Below are 20,457 nucleotides of genomic sequence, written 5' to 3' on the forward strand. Positions count from 1 at the left end.
ATCTGCAGTGACTCATTACTGTCAGTTCTTTTATATTGTGAAATAACTTGGTAAATTATATAACTGTGCAAATGAACAGCTTGGTGGACTCCTGTAGTTAGTCCATCCCTGGGAGTAGTAAAGCTTTTTTAATAGGTCCTTATGATGTCTTCCAGGACAGGTTGAATGCAGTAGGTTTTACATCATGGTTTTAGTACACAGTACTAATATAACTCAGTATGCCATGGCTGATTCTTCTTTATTAAATCCATTTCAAGAAATCACAACATGCCAAAGACCAAATCAATACAAATACAATTTCAGAGAAGTTCTTGCTCTTTAAAATAATGCTGTTTGGTGTTGTGGGTTTTGTTCATGTTTTTTTTGGGGGGGAGGGGGGTGTTTGGTTTTGTTTTTCTGAAAGCTACTTGTTTTATTCACTCTAGTTTGTTTAGGTAATTATTCTAATCTATTGATACGAAGTGGTATCATAACAAAAAAGTTACCCATAAACATCCGTCTCCTAAGAGGATTTAGTTCTATGGCCTGTATACTGTTTCTGATTTTCCCAGTGTAAATCTGCTACTTAGTGTTTAGGAACTTGGTAAATTAGAATGAAAAAAAACCCACAACCTATATAGCATTTTATGCTACTGGAGCATTTAACCATTTTCTGAAAATAAGTCATAAGAATAGTACAGATAACTTATTCCCCAACGTGCTTTCTGTTTTGAGTGTCTTTCAAAAAACAAATGTACATGTTCTGTTTTTTTTCCTTAAGCTGGTGGCTCGCTTCCGTACAGTATACAGACAGCACAGAAACAGCTGTGGTTGCATTCCTATTTTCAGTAAGTAGAACTCTTTTGTGTGTGGTTTTTTTCATTGGACTGTATGTTTAAACTCTTTCAAAGCTTTTAGTTCCTTATCTACTGGTCTTATCTCCAAAACGTATTCAAAACGTGCTATTTACTTGCAAAAATGGTATGGGATACTGTTGCTAATGGAGGACCCTACCAGATTTTTGATTCTGTAAACTTCTATTTAAGCTTTCCTTCTCTGAACTGGAATAATGTTAATCCTCTTTTCTGTATTTTACAGTTGTATTTCACTTTCCCACTTGTGCCTCAGTATTAACAGGATTTCAGCTGAGCCACAACAGGGTTAGGAAGGCTTTTGTTTGTTTGTTTTCTGAGCGCACCAGCCCTGCTGCAAAAATTCTCAGTTCCTTTATGGTAACATCATTTGTTCAATGTGCCTGACGTTTTCCATTAAGTACTTCTATTTTCACTTGCTACTAATGTTGCCAAATTCTAGCAGTCTGACACATTCCATGCCAGATGTCTCCCTGAGGCTGAATCTTTAAAAACTTAAGCATGTTTTGAGAACAATGGGAGAAGTTGTTTTGCAAGATCAAAAAGCCAAAACCTAAATCTGGTAACCTCATACAGAACCACAGGTCCCTTTCACCAGAAACTTTTAACTCTTCCAGGTGGAAATTGTGCTGGTGAGATACTTTACCAATATCTAAGTAAGAGTTAGTAAAGTTGTGTATATATTCAGAGGGCTGAGAATAGAGTTGCTGGTTGCAGAGAGCATCCTCCATTCTGGAGTGAATGTGACTGCTGCTGTGAGCCTTACTGGTCAATGTCCAAGGAATGGATCTGGAACAGGAAGCTTGTGAGGCTTTGTCTGTCCTGCCTTTGAAGTGTGTACCTTCTGACCAGAGAAAGCAAAGGAAGAAAGCTGAAAACACCTTTAAGATTGTTCAGTCATGATTCAAAAAGTGAGATCATAAAACTGGGGCTGTTTGTGCAGCCTTAATTCAGTTTCTGCAAGCATATATGTCATGATAATATTATTGGAAGAAAAAGGTAAACTTTTTTCACTTAGTCTCTTATTCAGCGCACAGAACATTACTTGATAATGAGACCATTCATTGTTTTATTCCTGTTCAATGCAAAAACACCCACACACCTGTCTCACTGGGCATATTAAGGCCTACTCTGGCAACAAAATGGCTGTTTTAAATTCATCTCTCAAATTGCTTGCAGATGACAAGTGGCCCTACATAATTGCACTGTAGTGACTATCCAGAAGCAGATTGTTACCCTGCAGTAATAGAAGATGCTAGCCCTTGAGGAGAGCTCGCATGTAAGCTGTTACCATAGAGCAGATGACATATAGCATCTTCTTATCCATGATAACCTGAGTGACACAGAAAACACTAAGTCCTGTTTCCGTAGAATGAAATATAGGATGAACTATTTTATAGAATTGCCACAATGCAAAGCTTTGGGCAATAGACGGATTATAGGAATTTTTCTTTACCTCACTGAGAAATAAAACAAAACCAGCAAGAAACTAGGGATCCTACCAGAGCTGAAAGAAAATGAAAACTTTATACCTGAAGTAAAGGAAAAGGAATAGCTCCTTTTTGCAAGCAGAGAGAGACTAATGGAGTTGGTAAATGGTGTCCCTATAGTATCATCCAAAGAGTCAGATCCTCTGCTCCAGGCATACAATTTTTATAATGTTTGTGGGCTGCTTTTCTATCTCTTTTGCTAGTTGAGTGTGTTTAACTAACCTGCAGTGCAGCCCTGAATTGCAATTTCTCAAATTTCTAAAAAGAATAAGGTGACTTAACTTAATATTGATTTTACTTTTCTGATCATAGCAAATGATGACTAGACTACTTTGTTAGGTTAGCTACGGTGAAAATGGTGCAACTTGCTCATTTTTTTTTTCCTCTGGTAGTGTTACTATTTTCATTTTCATATTCAGTATTACAAACAGATACAGAGAGATTTGCAGCATTTAACGATTTCTGTTAACTGCTGCTTTTGAAACACTGGATCAGCTTTAGTGTAAGTAAAACATTGTATTTTAACGCTCATTTTAATTGGTTGTCTTTTGGTACCGCACACGTTATGTTTGTGCGGTACCATGTCAAGCTTTATTTTCAAAGAATGGAAGAAGTTGGTTTGACAAGAGCTTGTTTAACTTGCTGCTGGCGAGTACATTATTGTAGTTGTTTTAGAGCTTTGTGTTCTTTAGACCTGTAGAGTTTTAAAGAATAATCATCTTTCTTCTCAGTCTGAAGAACTGCTGTGTTGTTCTCCTAACATCATAAAAGATGAGAGATACGGGGCATTTACACAGAGGACCAACTGTTCTCTTATGGTTGAGACTAACGGTGTGAGTTGTTCTAAGTATGCTCGGGCCTTGTTGCCAGCATCTTGACATGGAAAACCCATTCACTATTTGAAGTAAGAACTAAATGATGAAAGAGGTGATGTGAAAATTGACTTATCCCTGGCTCTGCCTATGGACTGGCTGCGTGTGCACAGATTAATTTCCAGGATGTTAGGATTATCTGTTTTCCCTGTCTCAGTAGTTCTGCTTGCAAAGGGGCCTGTGTCTGCTTCCTTGCCTCATGTGTGCCAGAAATATCAGACATTGGTGGCAGTTTATACTTGCTGTAGTATGTCTTCCAGCTAAATGCACTGTGATTGCAGTATAGTCTACTTTTCAAACTCAAAAATTCATTGCAGAATGAAACATATATTTATCAAAGGATTAAAACCCAAAACCATACTTCTGAAATTCTGCAAGTGGTTAAGTACACATAAAAGCAAAAATTTCTAAGCATTCACATTTGTAGTGCAATGCAAGTGAGTGCACAGTATTTTCTGTATTGTAAAAAAATACCTTATTCATTGTAGAGAACATTTTTCCCCCTCCTTCTTCCCCCCCTAGAAAAGTGAAACTCAAAAATAGCTATTGGAAAAATGGAGGCATAGGAGGGTCGAAATCTCTTGCATTTTAAGAGTTGGAAAGTAGATTACCTCTTTAATTCAGTGCACCTAATCATCACATTAGAGGCTGTGTAATTAAAAAGAAAAAAGAAAAGCTGCTGACTGACTGAAATGCCACAAAGACTGTGAGGGAGGAAGTAGCAGCAAGTTACTGGTAAAATTGTCAGGATTTGTGGTCTTAAGTCAGTTAAGCTGTAATAGTGATAAGGAGTTCTGGGAATGTAAAATAAAAAAAAAAAAATCAAAAAGGCTTTCATGTTTTACTGTTCAAATTCTGATAATACCTACTCACACCACACTTGACGTTTTAGTTTATGTGGTGCTGTGACCTCTAACTGTCAAAAAAAAAAAAGATTACTTGAAAGCTGTGATTTTGCTCTGTAAAATTTCTCGAAGCTAGTTTCATTTAATTTACCATATTTATCTCTGAGGCTGAATATGTCTGAAGTTTGCTGCAACATGAGATCAGTCCTGTGTTCATCCTTTGGCAGTTGCATTCTCATTAAAAGTTTACAGCTCAACATGCGTCAAGTCAGTGTGACTGGAAGTAGCCTGAAATTGATGTATTGACATACGCTCTCATCCTTGCTGTGCAAAGCAACTGCATTTGTACATTGCTTTAGGCTTTTTCTAATAAGTTTTGCCTTTTTTTTTTTCCTAAAATGCAAGGAAAACTAAAATTTAGCTGTATTAAGGTTATAGCTGTATTAAGCTATAATGTGTATATATATATAAAAAATGTGTAAGTTGCATTAAGGTGTATATAGATTAAATGAGATACTGTACGCATCTGAAACCCCTTCCAGTTCTTTTTGTTTATCATTCTATTATGTAATCTGGAGCTGACTTAATCTGAAAGGAAAATGTGTCTTAAATACTTCTTAGCTAAGAATGCTTTTACTAAAGCATCTGAGTTTCTCAATGAATAATTACTTTAAAAAACAAAACCAAAACACACTTAAAGACAAGGGGGAAAAACCCAAACTGATCAAAGAACATAATCACTTTCTTTCCCCTTTTTGTCCTTACATGTTAATATTTGTGCTGTCGTGTTAAAGAAAATATAGCCAAAGCTGTATGCTTCCCTTTCTGGTTTTAACTTTCTGGAATACTAGTTTCAACCACTTGTAACTGAAACTAACTGCAATTAGATTACTGTAGAATGTAAATGAAAGAGAAGCAGTAGTGCTCTTGCTGAAACATGGTACTTAGTTGCATCTGTCAAAGATAAGGAGGCAAAAGGGCAGTAGGCTGAGATAGTATCTTAAAACTATTGCAGCTAATGGTGGAGGCAGAAGTTTGTCCTCAAGTAAGGCAGTGAGATAGATCTGGCTGGGCACAGAGTGGCTGGAGAGCAGCCAGGCAGAAAGGGACCTGGGGGTACTGATTGACAGGAAGCTCAACGTGAGCCAACAGTGTGCCCAGGTGGCCAAGAAGGCCAATGGTATCCTGTCCTGTATCAAAAATAGCGTGGTCAGCAGGACAAGGGAAGTGATCCTTCCCCTGTACTCTGCATTGGTGAGGCCACACCTGGAGTATTGTGTTCAGTTCTGGGCCCCTCAGTTCAGGAAAGATATTGAAGTGCTGGAGCGGGTCCAGGGAAGAGCAACAAGACTGGTGAAGGGACTTGAACACAAGACCTATGGGGGAGACGCTGAGGGAGCTGGGGTTGTTCAGTCTGGAGAAGAGGAGGCTTAGAGGTGACCTCATCGCTCTCTATAACTACCTGAAGGGGAGTTATAGCCAGGTGGGAACTGGTCTCTTCTCCCAGGCAGTTAGCAATAGGACAAGGGGACATGGGCTTAAACTCTGCCAGGGGAAGTTTAGGCTGGATATTAGGAAGAAGTTCTTTACAGAGAGAGTGATCAGGCATTGGAATGGCCTGCCCAGGGAGGTGGTGGACTCACCGTCCCTGGAGGTTTATAAACTGAGATTGGACATGGCTCTTAGTGCCGTGATCTAGTAAATGGGCTGAAGTTGGACCAAGGGTTGGACTTGATGATCTCTGAGGTCTTTTCCAACCTAGCCAATTCTGTGATTCTGTGTGATTCTGTGAAGAAAATCTGTGTTCAGTTCCAAATTCTACTGTTTTTCCTGTTTTTCATTCCTACACTGTTACCAGAGTTACCCAATTCTTTTTGTGCCTTGAACCTATTGTTTTCCTGAACTGTCAGTTGTGAGATAAAAAGAATTGTTGAGATACTGTACAGCCTTAAATCTGTATGTATGTGAAGTGTGGAGTGCTGTTTCTATATCATATATGTCTTAGGCTGTTCTTCAAAAACAGATTTCAGTGTGGCTTGCATCAGAATATAAAGATCTCTAGGTTGCTCCAGACACATGTTCAGTGTCTCAGCTCTTGCACTTTAGGGAATACAGGCCCAGTTCTCAAAACAGTTTTCTTTCCTTCATTGGAGAATAGGGTTGTTATAGTAAGGAGGTCTTGACCCCTGAACTGCAAAGCCCTTGACTCATGTGAAAATTAGTCCAGAAAGCTGACTTAGGCAAAGAATTCCAGCCGTTACACTTCAGCCTTCTTAGACTTTTAAAGGAGCACAGTTCACTTAAGTTTTTTTCAGAGCTGATCAGTTCTTTTTGATTTGCCTTTTAGAAAACAATGCTAAATTAGGGAAATGAGATTGTGACAATCAAAACTAGAGTCTGTTATATTCCACACTGAGAACAGAAGTCTCTGGGTAGAGGAAGGTGCATTTGGAGACCTTCTTCCTGACTTTGAGTGAGGACTAACAGCTGTGAGTGGAAGGTGCTTCTAAATACCATGATTACGTATCTTCAGTTATGCACATGTATTTACTGCTTGGTTACAGTTTAATTCTGTAACATTGATGCTAAATTACCTCAGCAATGGCTTGTTGTATTAAATGAGTTTATAGATACATATGTAGATATGACCTCTGCTCTCCTAAGTACTCGAATTTCTCAATGACTTAGGGGCACAGCAGAGGGAAGAGGAAGCATAGTGTCAACAATCTATTGATCATTCCCTGACTCTGCTTCATGCTTAATAAATTGTGATGAGCTTGGGCAATTTTGCAAGGATTAATTTGGTGCCAAGCTCCTTTGATGTAAAGGCATAACCATTTGATAGTCTTTAAAGAAGAAATATTGCTGGGAGTTTTGGACTTAGTTTCTTGAGTGCTAGCTAGAGTAAAGGAATGGAAAAACTGAGAAGAATGGTTTGTTTGTTGATTTGTTTGTAAACAAACAAACAAACAAACAAAAATCCTGCCCTTCTGGCTTCTAGTAAAATTGGATTTCGGAATTAAAAAGTCAGTTAACAAAGTATTTTCAGCCTTTCTGTATGGGGGCGGGGAGGTATTAAAAGTGGTGGTATTACCAAAAACATGGCGCTGTAGTATGGTAAGTATCTTTTAGACCTCAAGACTGTATCTGAAAATAATTCCTTTTGTTTTTCTAGCAAATGGTCAGCAAACATCTCAGGTCGAAGTCATGCTATACCTCACATTAAGACATACATGAGACCCTCTCCTGACTTCCAGAAGATTGCCTGGTTCTTAGTTACAAGGTAAACAGCTAACCAGATACCTCTGACTTATATATATATTTTTTTTTATTATTTTTTTAATGTGTGTATATATATACACACGTATACACATATATATATACACATATATAAAGTTCTTGTCAGTTGCAGGCTCAGGTGAGTTACTGCTATAATCTTTATAATATGATAAGCAGTGATATGAATTTTTGTCCATATTTAATGTTTCCTTATTGCAGTGCCCTTTTGGGGGCTGCAAGTTGAAATGATTATGTCAGACTGTTGGCAGTCACACCAAGATCTTGTCTGAGCTGTAACTGCTAATTTCAGGGTTCAGCATCACTGAAGTGATAAGTATTTTTAAACTTTGGGCTGAGTTTCTTTAACATGTGCTGTACATGAGTGTGCTGGTTTGTACAAAATAGACATGGATTAAACTTAAATCTATCCTTGTGCTGACTTATCATTACAAAACATGTAGACACCTTATGTCTGAAATCTGACCTCTTGCCAGATTGAATTGTTCAGCAGTCTAACTTGAAGTCTAGCTCTGTATTTCTGTTGTTTGTTTTTTAAAGAAGCCAAAAGAGGAAGCAAGAAATTTCTTGATGTGTCTTGCTGTGCAGGAAGAATACAGATCCGTTTCAGTTTTGCTAAAACTGATTTTTATGCTAGCCTATATACTATAGAACATGGTCATTGTATCCTTACTCTCAAATACTCAATTACTTTATTTTTCCTCTTTATATTCTGTTTCCTTACATTTCATCATTCAGTGATACTGTTACCTGCAATAACAGTAATGATTAGGGTGCTTTAGAAAGGATTTAAGTCATTCAGATATGATGCTGAATCCACTTAATAGGAAGAATCATGGTTGATTTTTTTTTTTCTTATGTTTCTTCAATTCCACCATTTGCTACTACAAAAAGCATCCAGTATGTGTCAGTTAAAACAAAATGTTTAAGCTTTTTCTTTTGCTGTAGAAGTGGATTTTGACAACAGAACTGAGTTTATTTTTTGAATCCCAACTTGATATTGTTGAAGGATCAAATACAACATGGTGCTGAACAGCCCATTAAAATAAAAATGCCTCTTTGATAAATACTTGTTTTTATAAATATTTCTAAGAGCAAAATGCCAGGAGCGAAATATATTTTTAACACATGCAAAATGCTCTATACTAAATGTATTATAATGTAACTAGTTATGATTGCAAGAGCCTTTGATCCTCCTAAGTCATCAAATTGAAGCTATTTACCAATACCAAGTTCCTTTCTGAAATATGCAGAGAAGATTCAAAAGGTTGAATTTGTCTTGTAGGTCTGTGTGACACAAGTAGACTTGTATAATTATCTACGTGTTGGATGAGTACCCTTCTATATATTGTCTCTGCTGCCCCCACTGTGCTGTAAAAAATAGCAATAAGGAATAACACCCGAGTCATTTCTTATGAAAAGACAGTTCTGATTGTACTCCTGCTAGAAGTGCATTGCTACAGCTGTGGCATTTGAGCATTTTCTGCTGTGAAGATTATGCCTCACTGAAGTGCTGTATTTCTATTTACAGTGCCAATCTATCTAAAGCAGCTTGGGGAGCTCTGGAGAAAAATGGTACACAACTGATGATCCGGTCTTATGAACTTGGAGTCCTTTTCTTGCCTTCAGCATTTGTAAGTTCACAGCTCAAGTACCAATCCTGGAACTTGCTGAGAATGCGAATCCACTTACTAGGTTCTGTCTTTCCAGGTTAGAAAGCTAATAGCAAGTGGTGTTTACATAAGGTATTCTTTAAAATAGAAACACTCTGTTTTCCTACACAGTGAGTATGGATTTGGCATTGATATGACTTCAGTTGTGTTACTGAAAGGCAATAATAATAATAAAAAATTGTGATGTATACAAAATGTTGCTGGGAGGGATGATCAAATCTCCTCATGCTTCTTGAAACTAGGCTGTGAGTGCATATTCACATTGAAGTGATGCATACGCTTTCTAACTTGAAAAATAGTTCCATGTATTGTACTGATGGCTGTTCTTGCTCTTTCCATGAAATGCATTTGGAAAGTCATCTGGCTGTCTCTACTCAAACTTTCTCCTTTGAGAACAAGTTCTCAAATGTATCTTCTAAAATATCAGATACAAATCTAAGAACATCTTCATAAAAGACTGTTTGAAAGCTGAAGGATTGTGTCTTCTAAATCTGTGTGACAGCAGTATTGGTATGTAGAAGACAAGTCTGATCCATAAAAACTATTACCCTAGTGTGTGGAGCACAGGACTGGGCAGTGTGAATTGTTTTTGTGGTAACTAAGGTCTGTCTAGCTTGTAGTCTAGTGCAGTTGTAGCAGATGCCGTGAGGTTTAGCATAATAAGCAGTATGTATGTGATATCCCTTTGGTATATGTTCCCTGTGATTACTTTTAAAGGCTTTCCAGCTGTTTCTGGGAAGACATTGGTTGGGTCTCCTCTCATGAAAGGCTTCACTGAAACACTGCAAAAATTTGACCTCTTCTGTCTGTTCTTTGCCAAACCTCTGTTCAGGGACTAGAGATAATTCTGCCTGGGGAGAGGGGGGCTGCTTTGAATTGTAAAGACTTCTCAGCAGTTTTCACTGCCTTTTACATTGATACACACATTCTAGAACTGTTTATGGAATGAACCCCAAAGAACACTTAGTTTTTAAATGTGTAACTGTCCTTGACTTTTGGTATTCTGTGTTTTTTCCTTTTGATCAACCTTTTGGAAAAATCAGTTGGTGTGTCCTTGTTCCAGTTCCAGTCTCCAAAAAGAACAAATTCACCTGTTGCTATATAGCTCTATGTTGTTGGCATTAGTTGAAGCAGCAAGCAGTGTGAAAACTTCCTGCAGTGCAGAAGAGTCACTGCTGAAAATTTGACCATTAAGGGTATTTTAAAGGAAGTTTAGTTTGTTTTTAATGTTTATAGTAGCGAAAAGGATGGAGACTTCATGCATTTCATACACCGGGAGCAAGAGCTGTAGTCTTGTATAATATACCTGCAAGGTAATATCAGATAAATTAGAGAAGCAGGATTTGTCTGCTGACAATCTACTCCAGTGCTCCCTGTGCTGATTGTTGTGACTGTCCCCTAGAAAAAGACTGTAATAGTGTTATTATGGTGCCTTAGCTACACTTGTATAACTGTCAACTTACCTAGCAATAACAAAGTTCTAGTTTTCACTTTGGCAGTACCCACCTTTTATCTTAAGAAGAGAAAAATATCATGAAAAATACAGTGTCTCTGCTGCTTAAATTTCTTTTTAAAGTTGAAAATAAACATGACTTTAATATAGTCAGTGTCAAATGCAAAAGCTAGGGACCAATATTTTCAAAACTAAACTTTCACTTGTGCCCTTAATGTGGTTACAGAAGCGTAAATAAGCTGCATGGTGGGGAGGGCAGGGATGTGGAGTGGGTTCTTTGGGAACCCAATGGATTTTCAGAGCATGCAGAAACATTACATGTCAGGGAGATGAGTCACTGCCAACAAGTGAGTAAGTACTGCTGGAAACAAATTGAACTGTAGGCATCAAGGATTTGAATGGCTGATGTTTTTTATTGCACTGTAAATTGATTGTTAAGATGCATGCATAACACAATTTTATATCTAAAAAGCGAAAAAATAGCCTATTGCACACATGATGCTGTGTACAAATTGGCAGAATTGTCCAAGAACTGGAGCTAATACAGAGCCATCGTAAGTATCATGTTATGATGACTGCACTAGGAGGGTCCATGTTAGTTTAAGTCTTCCTCAGGCATATCTGTATAAGCTGCTGTTATCACAGTGACGTGCCTTTCATTAATTAAATGCATTTGTAATGTTTTAGCAGATACCAATGCTTTTGGCAAAGTTTTTCCTTTATGTTGTTTTAGGAGTCTGTACCTCAAGAAGACGGTTCCAAATATCTTTAAATGATATTTAATTTAGCATCTGTTACTTGAGAACTTCCTCTAAGGCAATGTTTCAGTCTAATGATGCTCCGCAGTAGATTTTCTAGTGACAGGATTTGGCCTTTGGGATCTCAATCTATTAAAAATCATTAATTTCAACCTTTAAAAATGAAAATTTTGTCTATTGGGCTGTCCGTTCTCATCGAAGTCCATGGAAATTTTGTATTTATATTCGATAAAAAAGGAGGCTTCAGGAGATATTGAAGTAGTTACTCATTAGAGTAAATTAATCCCATTTCTATACATACAGCATATCGAAACAACAGAAGTTACTGATACAAACCTGGCCAAGCTCTTGATCTCATGGAGTAGTTGTAGGGTGAGTTCAGGTTTGCAGAAAGGATGCTGACAGTCTTGGGATTGCAGCAGTCGTTTTTGTTTGATGTTCGCGATCTCTTTTCCTTAAACCTACAACTGCTGCAGGCTTAGGCTTTCAGCCTATGAGGAGTAATATACAGTGAAGCTTTGCTGTAACGTAAGATCATGTTCTAGTGACAATAAGTTGCTGTACTGGTCTGACTCAGAAGATCAATCTGTTGGAGAATTAACCACCTGATAAGGTAGGTTGGAATCTGGCTTATCTCAAACATGCCAAAGCAATAAATTAGCTTAACACGTGCAATTAAATAATCATTTGGCCCTACCATGACTGCAGCCTGTCCATGGCTGTCTTCACTCCCTCAGTTGTACTGGCACTGGTGCTTGGTGGGTTCCATGTGCTTTAAACCAGCTCAGACTGGCCAAAACCAAATTGCACGAGTTTTCAGTGTTGTCCCATGAACCAGCTCAATGTGATGAGTTGAGCACTAATGCAAGGAAGAAGTAGGAAGGCAAATTCAAGGGGGCAGAAAGCAGGGAGGTTACTGTAGGATCGCACTGACATAATCTCTTTTTGACCTAGTTTTGGAACCAGTGCCTTTGGACAAGGCTGATCAGTGAAGTTTTGGATGAAGACAGTAGCTAGGATGTGGCTGAGAAAGATGTATTGTGCACTATAAATGGTAGAGCCAAGCCAGGATCTGGGGATCTTTCTCTTATTGTCACACTGGTTACTTTAGCCACTGTTGGGGAAGTAGAAGGCTTTAGTTTGCCATATCAAAGGCACTTCTCAAAACTCTCAGTGGCCAAAAGCAGATGCTTATGGAATGGCATAATAGGCAGGCATGTGTGTAGTAGTTTATCCCTGAAGATTTCTTGACTTAGAGTCTGTAGCCTCTTCTGTGAATATCTCTTGTTTTTTCTTAAATGTCTGTAAGCTTCTAGCATTCACAGCCTGCTCTGGCTGAGTGCCACAACTTAATGTCACATGAAGCACATTGTTCTGAAAATCAGTTTCATTTGATGGTTTTCCTGTTCTTGTGTTGAAAGACACAATGTGTGATCCCTGCTCACCTTTTCCATACCACTCTTTCTATAGACCTTTGTTTCTAGTCTGAAGAGTCCTTAGCCTGCTCAGATGCTCCTAGGGTGGAGACTGATCATGCTTTCTGCTTTTCTCTGTTGGTGTTTTGTGTTGGTTGGTTGGTTGGTTGGTTGGTTTTTTGTCCTTCTGTATCATTTGGATTGGGAGGGTAGTGAGTAGAGGGACAAAGGTTCACATGAGATGCAGGTGTAAATCTGGAGAAACAGAAATAAATCTGTGAGGCAATGATGTTCTCAAGCTTCTCACTGAGTCTGTTTGGCCTGTTGTATTTTTTGCAGTGGTATGTAATAGGTTGTTCATCCAGAATTGACAGAAATGTGTACACATGAGAAACAAATTCTAATGTATCACACTTCATGATAAATTTGAGTTGAATCGCATACTTAAAATGTGTGCAATACGAAGATGCTTTGTGTAAGTACAATGCTTTCTCTACAGCCTCAATTCTTGTCTTGCATAAATTGTAGAAAGTATGCAAATATGTTCTTCTATACAGGTGGCTGTACCAAAATCCACTAGTGTGCATGAGATAGGTTTGTCTCTGAGTTTTAGGTGTTTATTAATGTTTAATACATGTTTTGGAAGCAAATACTTAATTCTTTTCCTTCCAGTTTCCTAAATACTGATACTTAACTGTGAAGACTGGTAGTCAGAAAAACATCTCCTGTCAGCAGCCACATGATATGGTGCATATGGGAGCAAAGTGGGGATGGGGACTGTAGCTGGCTTTCCTTTATCCACTGGGAAGTGTCTGCAGAGACACCTGAGAACAAGGAGGTAGTCAGAGACAATATTAGTACTTGCCCTATGTACATGCAGTCGTCTGATATTCAAGTTGCAATGCTTAGCTTGTGAATCAATCTTCTGTATATGCCCTGCAGTTAGCTTTGCATAAGAAGTGCTGCCTTTGTTACTTAGTCTAGTTGTCATGACTCTTCTTGGCTCAGTGTGGTTTTAATATGCTATGTGTCAGAGTAGTCTTAGGTGTAGATAATGGTAAACTAGGAATAGATTAACATTTTTAGAAACTGAATTTTTTTAAGTTTGCTTGCAATTAGAAATATACAGAATACAAACTAGATGAAGTGCATTGAAACATAAGTGAGTATTCCTAGGCCTCGGAACACTCTAACTATTGGAATGCCAATTTAATACTGTCAGTTTCTGGTAGTTGTATTTTTTCAGGTTGTTTCATACAGTTTGATCACAAAGTTAATGACACTTACTCTGGTAGAAGACTTGCATAGCACACACTTAATATTCCTAATCTTAAGAACTCACTAGCTCTGTGGTTTGTGCCTGAATACAAATTTGGAAGGAGATCGTTCCTCACTTGCCATCTGTTGACTGCCAGTTTTTGTCTGTTTTTTTAAATGTTTCCAGAATTTATGCTTTGAGGTTGGGTCTTGGCCTGGTGTGCTAATGCAGACTCTCAAATATGTTGAATGCTTGTTCTCAATGTACCAGCAGCTGTCATCATTTACAATTTTAGTGTTTAGGGAAAAATCAGCTGATGCTTGACATTAGATCACAAGGTTCTCTTGATTAAAAAATAATGTTTATAAAAATCAACATGTCCTGTGTTTGAACTGCGTTTCCCTTTCTATCTCCATTTCTATTTCTCACCTCCTACATCTTCACATGAACCCTTGTGTTCAGCTTGTTCTTTCAGCTGCTGGGGATTCCTTCCCAGTGGCTGAAATAAATTACATCTTTAGCATGTAAAACATGTTGAGAGAACCTCATCACCTAACAGTATGGATTTCTGGGAAACATGTTGCAGCAATTACTTTGTTTGAAAAATCCTGGAAGTGTCTAATAAAAGTTTTTTTTTTTTTTTAATAGAAATAGTTCCCCTTCAGAGCTTCCATGTCTGATAAGGTTGTAAGGTAAACTGAGCTTGATCTGTAAAATGGTATAAAAGTTTCTGGAATACTTCAATCTTATGAATGCTCTGAAAAATTTGGTACGAGCCAGTTGGCTTTTGAAATTATGAACTCAGAGAAATATAGTAGTTGCTATTAAACTGTGAACTTACATGATTGCCTACCTAGTGCTATCAGATGCTGCAATTATACGTAGATAATCAGACAGATAAGTAACAATAGTCTTTCAGATTCTGAAATGCTGTATTTGATGGTAAATACTCACTGGCAATGAGTAAAATGCTCATTTGTAGTTACCTGTGGCGATGGGCGTATAAGCTGAATCTGGATTAGAGAGCAGCCAGCTGTTATGTGTGTGTGATCAGAACCGAACTGCTTAAATTTTTGCTGAGCTCAAAAAACTGAACCAAGCACCATCAGTCATAGCTCAACTTTGACTAGAACCAAAATAAAGTAGGTTAAGCTCTTTGACTGTAGCATTAACTTCCAAGTTAATGTAGTACCAATTTCTTTTTTGATTTCTGTAGTTTCAGATGAAGTCTTCTATCCTGTATGAAATAGAGTGGGGGTGAGGAAGTAAATACAGTGTAGATAAACCAAGATTTTATACGTGGACTTAAGATGTTAAGCCTTGTTTTCAGTGTTCACAGAATTGCTACAAGGTTTTCAAACTCCAGTAGTAAAGACACCCAGAGACACTTTCCAAGCTGAGGAACTTTGAGTTTAGATGCTTGAATTTGTCACTGTGGGCCTCTTACAAAAAATGTTCTGTACAGTTGAGTAATGCTCTATTTTGAATAAATGGCCTCAATGTTGAGGAAGAATTTCATTGTGTGTTCTCCTGGCCAGAAAATCATGGTCAGTGTAAAGCTTGTGTGTATCCCTAGCTCTTTACTGCCCAAACTAATAAGTTTTTAAATTGTTTTGCTGAAGATCTGGCTTTTTTTCTGTTTACTGGCATAGGAAAGGACAGTCCCATAATTATCCAGTGGAATAATCAGCAGTCTCCTGTAGGGTATTACTTCAGTAGTATCAAATACTGTATTGATATGTGTTAATTCCCGCTCAAGTAGAGATAACGATTCTTACCTCTATCTTGTGTGATGTTTTTATAGTCTGCGATCTACCTTGTGTTTGGGGCAAAAAAGAAGGCCAGAAAGCAGAATTTTAGAAGCTGTTCTGCTTCCTTTTCCCATTCGACCTCCCAGTGCCTATTTTTACAATGGATGATGCTAAGGCACTAATAAAGCTACAACAGCATCTGAAGTTTCATAAGTACAAAATAAATATGCTTTCCCAAATGAGAAATGTATCTCCTAACATTTCAAAGTGTATTGCTGTGAGCAGAAGTCAAAGAATAAAATATAACTGCAGAGGGAAAAATTATGAGAGAATAGAATATGGCTGCGGAAAATTTACAAGGCAGACAGACTCTTTTTTTAGGCAAGATCCTGCTGGGTTTTTTTGAAACAGCAATGAGAATTGTCAGCATCCAGGAAATGCTCAAAACAGACAAAATGTGTGACTTATTTCAGTTTGTGTGATCTTCTGTGTGAAGATAGACACATGAGAGTTATTTTTAAAAGCATGTGAATCTCCTCAAAGAGCCTTGTTAAAGAATGTATTCTGTAACCTAGAATGTTACTCTGGGATGTTTTGAGAAAACTAAATATCTGTTCCTAGATTAGCATTTTCTGAATGGAAGAACGCTACAGATTAAATTGATGGATAAATAAAACAATTTTGGGATCAACTGATTGAGTCCAGTGGGGTTGTAGGACACCATCAGTGCAGAAATAAGACTCTCAGAGGAGAGGAAAACATGACTGGTGACTAGTGAGGAAAGCAAAGGTGTAGAACAAGAAAGGAAGCTAAATGCTTGAACATAAACACACTAAAGTAATAACAGGGCACAGAGAGCAGAATAAATGAAGCGGAAGCAAAAAGCATTACTAGGTTGAAAAAAAGAAAGAAAATGAGATTTACAATGTCCTACAAGTGGTGCTTTTTCTTCCATAGTGTTTGAAAAGCAGCCACTGCTCTGAACTTCAGAGTGGGGCGTAGTTCTTGACACTTGACTGAAACTGAGCTTGCTATGTGTGTACATAGATGCCTAAGTAGGTGTTTTTCTGCACCAGGTGCTTCGGTAGCAATAGTTGTATAAATTTCAAACCTGGCTGGTGCATGTCAACAGCTGTGTGACTTTGGTGCTCTTGGTCTGGCAGATGTACGAAGGTCACTGTAGAATGAGAACCAACTCACAGTACAGCAGAGAAGCCTTCTCTGCTCTGCCACATTTCTCTCATAGCCGTGTGTGGAAGACGAGAAAAGCTCACCAGTACTCAAGGCAATCAATCCTCATACAAGCCATTTTAGCTTGCAATTGGAACATCACCTTATGAGTAGTATCTAGGACTGTGCACCACTCAAACCTTCCACTGACTGAAACCTAACTATGAGCTGTGAAGAAAGCTCTTACCACCACTCACACAGTTTCTGTTCTTTGTGAGCTACAGCATCCCTGGCATATTTCATGTTCTTCGCACTACAGACAGAAGTATGGTTATTTGCATTTTTATACAAATTTCTACCAATCCTTCTGTGATTCATGTTTATTGGAAGTGTAAAGCTCTACAACTTGATTGTTGCATATTTTTCTAAATTAATTCTGAATTTTGAATTTTTCTATTCAGTTTCAAACCTGTAGATTTTTATCAGCTTTTAAAAATAATCTTTTATCTTTGCATTGATTTGGTTTGAAGATATTGCTTGTTATTTAAAGGCTAAGCTCTACAAATGGCTGTAGCCTGATTTTAATGAAGTTTTATCCAAATTCCACTGACTTTCATGGTATAAGAGGAAGTTAAAGTAGATTTTCATTCACATTCCTTTAGAGTGGACCTTGTTTGTTTCCCCTGTTCTTTCATTTAAAAGGCAGTGGCTTTTACCTAGTCCTTGAAATAATACACAGTGTTTATTACATCATAACTAGTAGTTTCCTGTTACTTTGGGTCATGAGACAAAAGAAGCATCTATATTCTAAAGGAGTTTCTTGAAGTGACTTGCTAGAATTGCTGTAATGCAGGTTGACATGGTCTTTGGCAGCTTTCGTTTATCTTGGTTACTCTGCTTCTTGAATATGAAAGAAAAAGGTGTAAGGCTGGGTTGTATCCCCTGTTTTGTGTGGTCATAGGAATGTTGCTTCCTTCATTTTACAATGCTAATGTTTGATGAAGTAAGATTGCAGTAAAGACCTTAGTGTAAAAGTACTGTATACAGATGGAACTCTCAGTTCCTTCAGCATTTGCTTGAATAAAATGGGATTGAGTGGTAATCAAGAAGCTGCTTGTACTGTCATGAAACAGTAATCCAATAAAACTTGGATTGATGGTTCCTACAGTTTGGATGGAATGTGAGTTAATACTCAAACATTTTAGAAAGGAAAATACAGTTGTTCAGTAACGTCTTAGAAATAAATACTGAAAGCTTTTAAACTTTTAGTCTATTCTAATCAAATTTTACTTGATTAACAATAAGCTATTGGATATTCAGTATTAGAGATTTGCTTTTGTGTAGCTCATTACAACTTATGAGTGGGATTTAGTTCCTCTGGAGAAGTGGCTAAGCAATATCATCTGCCAAAGTTATTAATACTTGAATCACTTTAAATATATTTGCCCTTGTATTGCATTATAGCTTTTTTTTTTTGCATCCCTTAACCTTGAAATCCACTGTTGTTCTAATATGAGTATAGTCTTTGAAACTCTTATGCAAGCAGTTTCAGCTGTTCATTAACTTTTTTTTATGTACATGGATGGTGTTACCTAAAATACTTGAAAAGCATGGGATTGAAATTTTGTTTCTGTATCACAAGTTGAATTTTAATTCAGTTTGGGAAACACACTGAACATCTCACTAATATGGTCAGGATGAAACTAAACAGCAAAGAGAAAGTTTTCAAAGCTCTTTCCTTTAGTTAAATATTAAACACCAAAGGTGTTAATATTTTGTTTAATAATTAAAATGTAATTCCAATTTCCATAAGTATTTATGCAAAATGAGCATCATCTTGTTGGATTGAGATCTGCTACCCATATGGTACTAGCAGAGGCCTTAGGCAATTTGGATAGAATTGCTCATACAAGCAAGGCCACCAGCATGTTCACCTAGTGTATGTGGAAATAGATTGGTGTATGTGTAAGGTACTGAGAAGGGTAGGGTATATCCAGTGTGGACCTACCCATGGAGCAAAGCCAGTAAATTGAAGAGAGAAAATACTGAAATACTATTAATAAGAGAAACTCAGTTCTTAAGACAGAAAAGTGCTTTAGGATGTATCTGATCTCAGTAAGGGAGGCAAAACATTTTGTTTATTAAAATGTTGTGGATTAGGTTTGTCTTTTTCCCCAAAAAAACTGCTAAGTCTTTCTTCTACATGTTTTTCTTCCTTCATAGGGATTGGACAAAGGTTACTTTCCTGTGAGAGGGAAAACACTTTCAGAAAGTAAGGAGTCAGCAACATATTTTCCTGTCCCTTATGACCTACCACCAGAGCAGTATGGAAGCAAAGGTAAGCTGTGACTTCAGAAGAACAGTATGTGTATTGTATATGGAGGAAACCGATTTGAGTAACTGAGCAAATTGAACACTACTGAACTTTTTTTTGAGGCATGACTGCATTTGAGCTTGTATCAGTCCCACATTCTACTTGAAACTTCAGAGACAGCAACTGTAAGGCTTTTTGGTTCTAACTTTATTGTTGTTTATGTTTCGGATCAACCTAAATATTTGTTCATTCCTCTTCTGAGATTCTTGTATGTATTAGGAAAATAATACTCCTTACGGAAACAGAATGTTTTTCTGCAGAACTGATGAGAGAAGGGGTGTTGAAAGAGGAATGTTTGGAAGAGAGCAGATGTGAGGGGGGAAAAAATCCTCTGGAAGTGGTATGTGAAAGAAATACCATACAGCAAATGTGAAAAAAATTGCCATAAATCAGAAGAAAGAAGACTTGCTTTTGCTTCATTCTGTATTTCATAGTTTCATAGTTCATTTTCTTGAAGATCTGTGGTGGAATTCTCCTTGGAGGGATGGAGGAGATATATTTTGTAACACTTCAAGATATTTAAAAAATCTCAGCTTCTGAGACTATCTCTAGAACGTGCAAATCAAGAAAGTGATAAGTAAGTGGTGCTATGGGGTGATGATGGCTTGAAAACCTAAAAATACTGTGGGGATAATGATGTTGATGTGCAACCTGTAAGATGTGGGAAGAGTAACTTTTAAAATTTTTCTTCTAAACTGATGCAAAAAGATTGTAAGGTTTTTTTGAGATGCCGTGATTTAAAAAAAGACAACTACAGTAGAGTTTGAAATGATAGAGAGTAACAGTTCAGGAAAGAGTGTTTGTAGCAACTGATGTGGAGAGAAAGAATGTTTAAAAGCTGAGAAGTAAATAGACTCAGTCTTCTATAGTAAATAAAAGTAAAGGCATATGATTGCAGGATGACTGAAGTCCCTCAGCAGAATCAGAGCCTGTGAGCATGATGCTTCCTGTAGTTGAAGAAAGAATGCATTGGCAGCATCTTCCTCTTGATTGGGTGGCCTGTAGTAAACAGTAACTGTGAGGTGTCCTTTGTTGGCTTGGCCTCTGCTTTTTCACCCATAAACTCTCAACCTGTTCAGCCCTGGGTTGTTTTGTTGTGTGGTGAGGTTTTTTTGTTTTGTTTTTTTTCCCAAACACAGCTCTGTGCAGTCAATCCACCTTTTTTTACATAGCAGGCAAACACCTCTCCCCCACTTTTCTTCCTTGCTTGTGTCTTCTGAACAGTTTATAGCCATGGATTGCAGTGCTTC

The 20,457-nt window shown here is 37.6% G+C and overlaps 1 protein-coding gene across 2 annotated transcripts in view; it reads left to right on the forward strand.

Moving 5' to 3' along the window:
- Positions 1 to 20,457, forward strand: part of TDP1 (tyrosyl-DNA phosphodiesterase 1) — a 48,747-nt gene that overhangs the window by 17,814 nt on the left and 10,476 nt on the right. For both annotated transcript variants that reach the window (XM_065840062.2, XM_065840063.2), the window contains exons 12-15: positions 761 to 827; positions 7,234 to 7,341; positions 8,887 to 8,989; positions 19,057 to 19,171. In XM_065840062.2, coding sequence (XP_065696134.1) covers positions 761 to 827; positions 7,234 to 7,341; positions 8,887 to 8,989; positions 19,057 to 19,171 — 393 coding nt within the window. The remainder of the gene's footprint in view (positions 1 to 760; positions 828 to 7,233; positions 7,342 to 8,886; positions 8,990 to 19,056; positions 19,172 to 20,457) is intronic.

Source organism: Patagioenas fasciata, chromosome 5 (assembly GCF_037038585.1).
Source record: "Patagioenas fasciata isolate bPatFas1 chromosome 5, bPatFas1.hap1, whole genome shotgun sequence".
Lineage (NCBI taxonomy): Eukaryota > Metazoa > Chordata > Aves > Columbiformes > Columbidae > Patagioenas > Patagioenas fasciata.